We start from the raw sequence: 5,962 nt of genomic DNA, 5'->3' as shown, positions 1-5,962 counted from the left end.
TTTTGGAGCCCCCAAAAATAAAGTCTGACATTGTTTCCACTGTTTCCCCATCTATTTCCCATGAAGTGATGGGACTGGATGCCATGATCTTCGTTTTCTGAATGTTGAGCTTTAAGCCAACATTTTCACTCTCTTCTTTCACTTTCATCAAGAGGATTTTTAGTTCCTCTTCATTTTTTGCCATAAGGGTGGTGTCATCTGCATATCTGAGGTCATTGACATTTCTCCTGGCAATCTTGATTCCAGCTTGTGTTTCTTCCAGCCCAGCGTTTCTCATGATGTACTCTGCAATGATTGTCATGGAGTTTGCCAAATAGTGATTTTTTGATTTTTATTATTTCTTCTATTAATTGGCGTTTTGCTCTAAGGAAGTACTTTCCATTCTCTTTCATTTAGCTATTTATTAATTTGTTATTTTATATTCATATACAATCATGGAATCTCATTTTACTCAATGAGTTATGATCCATTAGAAGCATCATTTGCTTTGTTTATTCCTTCTTTTTCTTAAACTGTGCAGATGGTAAAATTGGATGGGTGGAAGAGAGTGTGGGGAAAGAAGGCTTTGAGTACTTGTGTTCTAGTAAAAAGTATGCCAAACAGCGGGCCCAAAGGATAAGCATTTATGTGGTTTGTACCAACTTAATAAGGGCCATCGTGAAATACAGTGGTGTAGATTATGCTAAAATATATTCATTTCTCTCCCTTTCAGGAAGTAAAAAGGGCCAGTTGAAAGTAGTTTAGTTATTAAGGTCACCAAAACTTCTCTTAATTTTTAGCAGCTGGAGATGTTTGTTGTTTTTTGGCTAGACTGTGGAGTACATACATGAGAAGCAAATGGAAAATAAAATGTCAGTGTCATTGTCCTGGCACAAGATGGCAGCAGTCAGCCATCCATTCTGTGGCACAAAGCCTCTAGACTTCAATTAACTGTTGTTTGCTCTTGCAGGGACTTCAGTACTAGTGCTAATAACATCCAGATTGACAAAACCAAGCCTCTGTGGCACAACTATTTCCTATGTGGATTTAAAGGAATTCAGGTAAATCAGTATAAAGCAGCTACTAGCAGTTGAGGTTATGATATGTATTATATCAAGATTTATTTCATTTACTATATCGTTTTTGTCTCCTTTCAGTGCTGATGTTTCTGCTCTGTTTTGCTCATGAACATATGTCAGGGGATAGAGTAGATATGACTGTTTCTGGGTGGTGTTCATCAGGGGCTGTAGTGGCTATTCATAAGTCATGTGCATTTGATACTTTGTTCTAGTTTTCAAATCTTTGTTGAAATTTTCTTTTGAAAGATACATTCTGGTAGTAGTACTTACATTTTGTTCTAGTGATGTGTAAGTGCACACTGTAATAGAATTTAGAGCTGGACAGCCCTGGGTTTGAGTCTAGACTCTACCCAGCTGTGTTGATTTAACTCCTTAAGTCTCAGATTTGCTATGTGTGAAATATGTTATTATTATTTCAACAAAGAGTTGTTGGAAGGATCATACAGTACTTGACACATAGTAGGCATTCAATCAATGCTAACTTAGTTTTGTTATTACTACTTCAGATGGGGTTTAAAAAAAGATATAGTGATTTTGATAAGGAAAATAAGGATTTTCCTGGAAACACTGAATACTTTGAATATCTCTAATGTCATGTATGAGAAGATGAAATATTTCTACTTTCTCTCCTAATTAAAAAAGTATGAAGGAAGAAAGAAAATTGATTTGCTAAGTCAATTTGATTTGTTTGCTAAAATTCATGTTTTAGAGAGCTTGTGTTCTTTACTGTCTGATGGTGCTATCTGAAACTTTGTCATGAGTAGCGTAGGATTCAGTGGCATATCCATTACAGATATGCATCACATTTATTTCTGTTGTATAATCCTGTACTCTTAATTATGGTGGTTCTGTATGTATCTTTCTTTCTCTCTACTTCCCTTTCTTCCCCTGCCCCGATCTCTTCCTTCCTTTCATTTTCCCAGACAGATGGTAACAACGTACAGGAAAAGTTACTGGCAGGTTTTAAATCTTCAAATCATTTGGCTTGTCACAAGCATTAGTGGGAATTACAGTATTTGGAAACATTTGTTGGCAAATACAATTTCATCTTTCTTGTAGCAACATGCCTTCTGTAGCATATGGATAAAGTGACCAAAAGAACAAATGTGCCTTGTGTTGTATTTGAGAATTTCAGGTCTTACAGCCTTCCCTTTTGATTTGACAGCCTACGTGCAAAAGCAGGTCTGTGTAATGAATGTTTGGCAGAGAAGTAATTTAAATGTTAGCCTTTTAGAAACCTTCAAATTCAAATACTAGAAAGTTCCAGTGGATAATCTGTTTATATTAAATTGAACATGTTATCCTTATGGGATAGCACTATTTCTGAATTTGGCAAAGCCCATTTGCATTTTGAATCTGTTGTACATTTTAATTTAAACATTGCGTGATAAGTTTGTAAGTATGATTCACATTCAAGACACCCTGTGGATCAGTTTATGGTTAAATATATAGCATTCTCCAAGGATTTTTTTAAACAAGCTGTCTGATGTTCTGTGTGAAAGGGCATTGGCAGCAGCAATATTTCAGTTTATAATTTATATTTCTGGAAAGGAAATTTTTAGATCATTTGAAATCAAGAAGAAAAATACATCCAACTAAATCTCTTCTTTTGTGGTGGATGAGTTTCGCCAGTTTAGGGGAAAAAGAGATTAAAAAAAAAAAAGGAAAAAAACTGGTCTTTTATTTGCAGAGTTTTGTTGTTACTTTGGCTATTTTATCTAGTTTATTGAAATTTCTCCCTAGAACAATATGTATGATGAAATGCATAATTATGTAATATAATAGTATTTTGTACTTTGGTCTTGAACCCTTTGAATAATCTGTAAACATGGTGGTACTTTTTCTTGAGAAGGAAGTGACCTTGAATTTATTTTTAATCCCAAAGCACAAAGGATATGATATGATATCATCCTAAGTGTCCTCACCCTACATGTTAATCTATGTATCTTAGAGCTTTCCATCTTGAGATCAGAGTCTGATTATTTTTTTGGACTTTCCTATTTTGTAGAAATAGAGTTTCCCTGCTTTAAGAGTCTGCATTCTCATTTGTGGCTGAATTCTAATTTGGCTGTCTTGAAAGCTACCATATGGCTAAATTGTATCTATAAACTCGGGTAAAAATCTGGATTTCCTCATATCGCTGACTTACGTTAAATCACAGAGACAGTATGCTGGCCCAGGTTTCTGACCGCAGTGGGGAAGTTCTCAACCAGAAATCAGAGACCTCAGTCCTACTTCCATTTCCCTATATGTAATCTTGGGAAAGTCTCTTACTCTTTGGTACCTAGGTTTTTCCATAAATAAAATAGAACTGAGAAAGGTTGGAAGGTCCTCTGAAGAAAAGTATTACATAGAATACTGCATAGAAGCAAACCACTGCTTGGTGTTAGACTTTTACAATGACAGAGTGTTGGGATGTGCTATATAGAGATTTAACCTGCCTCAGTAATAATTGTGTATTTCTTGTCTTGCTACTTGAATTATAATTGTTTAACATTTCTCCATATTTGTTTAAATCAATTCATATTCGTGAAAAAGACCATTCAAAGCAATTTTAGGAAATGGATCAGTAGCTTTTTGTTCAACAAAGTAAAAATTAGTCTTCAAATTATAGATCCCTGTGGCCAACAGCCATTAAATAAAATGTCACGTATGGACTGAACTAAATTGAATTGCACAAGTTGTTTCTATAAGTAGCATAAGTCCATTGTGAGGCTTTTGCTCTCTGAGGAATGAAAGAACTTTCTGCTACTCCTTGAATCCAAGCAGAGTTACTAGTGCTATTTTTCCTTCTATTCTAGGAACACTTTGGTCTCAGTGACCTGACTGGAATGAACTGCTTGGTAGATGGAAACATCCCACCGAGTTCTGGCCTCTCCAGCTCCAGTGCTTTGGTCTGTTGTGCTGGCTTGGTGACACTCACAGTGCTGGGCATGAACTTATCCAAGGTAACCAATTTGAAAGATTTAACCTGATAGAATCCTCTCTTTCTAAAGTATTAGTATCAGATCAGATCAGTTGCTCAGTCGTGTCCGACTCTTTGCGACCCCATGAATCGCAGCACGCCAGGCCTGCCTGTCCATCACCAACTCCCGGAGTTCAAATCTCAAAATTAGAATGCCTTTGTTTGATTGAAAAACTTTGTCTTACCTGAAAGGACTGCACACATGGGGCATGAGTTGTAACTTAGCAAGTTCTGCTTGTGATAAACTACAAGGTAGTTGATACCTTCCAAACAGTAAGCAAATATGTGAAGAGCTGTATCAAAATGCTCTTAGATTAAGTGGAGAGATTGAATGCATGGAGATCTTTTTAAATCACCTTATTAACAAGTGAACTTCAGGGAAGAAATTCTAGCCTTCATAATTGGGCCTGCTTATTTTCACCCAAAACCTTCAGTTAAATATTTGACAAGAAATGGGTAAAAAGGGTGAAAACCAGGCAATAAAGGAACTGAATAACATATCTATTTATACCAGCAGCTTAGTCACTAAAATAAACTTGAAAAAAATACTTCATTGCAAAGAGGAAATGCTTATTTAAAGAAGACATAAATTCTACAAGAGGTCAGAAAGCCTCAACTTTACAAGGTCACATAAATCTCTGATTTCGCAGTTCAGAGTAGGTATGCTCAGCTTTAATTAATGTTTTGGAGGTCTGGTTCAAAAAAAATATTATCATATGTTCTTTTTTATCTCTTGTACATGTACTACCACATTCGTAGATGTCTAGGAATATAGACTGGGCAACAGGCAGATCAAGAGAAAGTCAGCTGCATGTCTTTCTTTGATCTGCTTAAACTTTCAGTTCAGAAATTTTATTTGTAGGAAGAAAGAGAAAAATGAAGAAGAAAGCAAAGGCTCAAATAGAATTCTCTTTAACTGCCATTGTAACTATGCACTAATTAGTCCTTTGTAAGCAATTGCTTATTTGGAGGTAAGGGTAACTAATTTGTTGTTATTTGTTTCTTGAGAAGAGAGAAAGTAAGGGAAAGAAAGTCCATGTGTAAAATCTGCTTCCACTGGTGCTATGTTTAATCTGGTGGTTTATTTGTTTATTCATTTATCATTCAATCACTGCTTCCCTAGTGCCTACTTTGTGCCAGCTAATGTTCAAGGCATTGCTAATATAATAGGTATAGTTTTAGCCTTCATATTAATAGTACTTATGATCTAAAAAAGGGAATAGAGATGAGTGAATAGGCAACTATAACAGAGTTTGATAAGTGGATACTAGTGTGCTATGGGAGCAGATCTAATCCAGATTTAGAGAACATAGTACATCTAATAGAGTTTTGCCGAGAACGCAGGGGTCATATCAAACACCCTCTTCCAACAACACAAGAGAAGACTTTATACATGGACATCACCAGATGGTCAGTATCGAAATCAGATTGATTATATTCTTTGCAGCCAAAGATGGAGAAGCTCTATACAGTCAGCAAAAACAAAACCGGGAGCTGACTGTCACTCAGATCATCAAATCCTTATTGCCAAATTCAGACTTGAAGAAAGTAAGGAAAACCACTAGACCATTCAGGTATGACCTAAATCAAATCCCTTATGATTATACACTGGAAGTGAGAAATAGATTCAAAGGATTAGATCTGATAAACAGTGCCTGAAGAACTATGGACAGAGGTTCATGACACTGTACAGGAAGAGAGGGATCAAGACCATCCCAAGAAAAAGAAATGCAAAAAAGCAAAATGGCTGTCTGGGGAGGCCTTACAAATAGCTGTGAAGAGAAAAGAAGTGAAAAGCAAAGGAGGAAAGGAAAGATATACCCATTTGGATGCAGAGTTCCAAAGAATAGCAAGGAGAGATAAGAAAGTCTTCCTCAGCGATCAATGCAAAGAAATAGAGGAAAACAATAGAATGGGAAAGACTAGAGATCTCTTCAAG

At 36.0% G+C, this 5,962-nt stretch overlaps 1 protein-coding gene across 1 annotated transcript in view; it reads left to right on the top strand.

Annotated features, from left to right (window-relative positions):
* Positions 1 to 5,962, top strand: part of GALK2 (galactokinase 2) — a 141,906-nt gene that overhangs the window by 33,030 nt on the left and 102,914 nt on the right. Inside the window, exons 4-5 of the mRNA XM_010839517.1 lie at positions 950 to 1,040; positions 3,860 to 4,006. Of these exons, the coding sequence (XP_010837819.1) occupies positions 950 to 1,040; positions 3,860 to 4,006 (238 nt within the window). The remainder of the gene's footprint in view (positions 1 to 949; positions 1,041 to 3,859; positions 4,007 to 5,962) is intronic.

Source organism: Bison bison, unplaced genomic scaffold (genome assembly GCF_000754665.1).
Source record: "Bison bison bison isolate TAMUID 2011002044 unplaced genomic scaffold, Bison_UMD1.0 scf7180017864118, whole genome shotgun sequence".
NCBI classification, from domain to species: Eukaryota; Metazoa; Chordata; class Mammalia; order Artiodactyla; family Bovidae; genus Bison; species Bison bison.
Note: the sequence above shows the minus strand (reverse complement) of the source record. Positions and strands in the feature narration are given on the sequence as shown.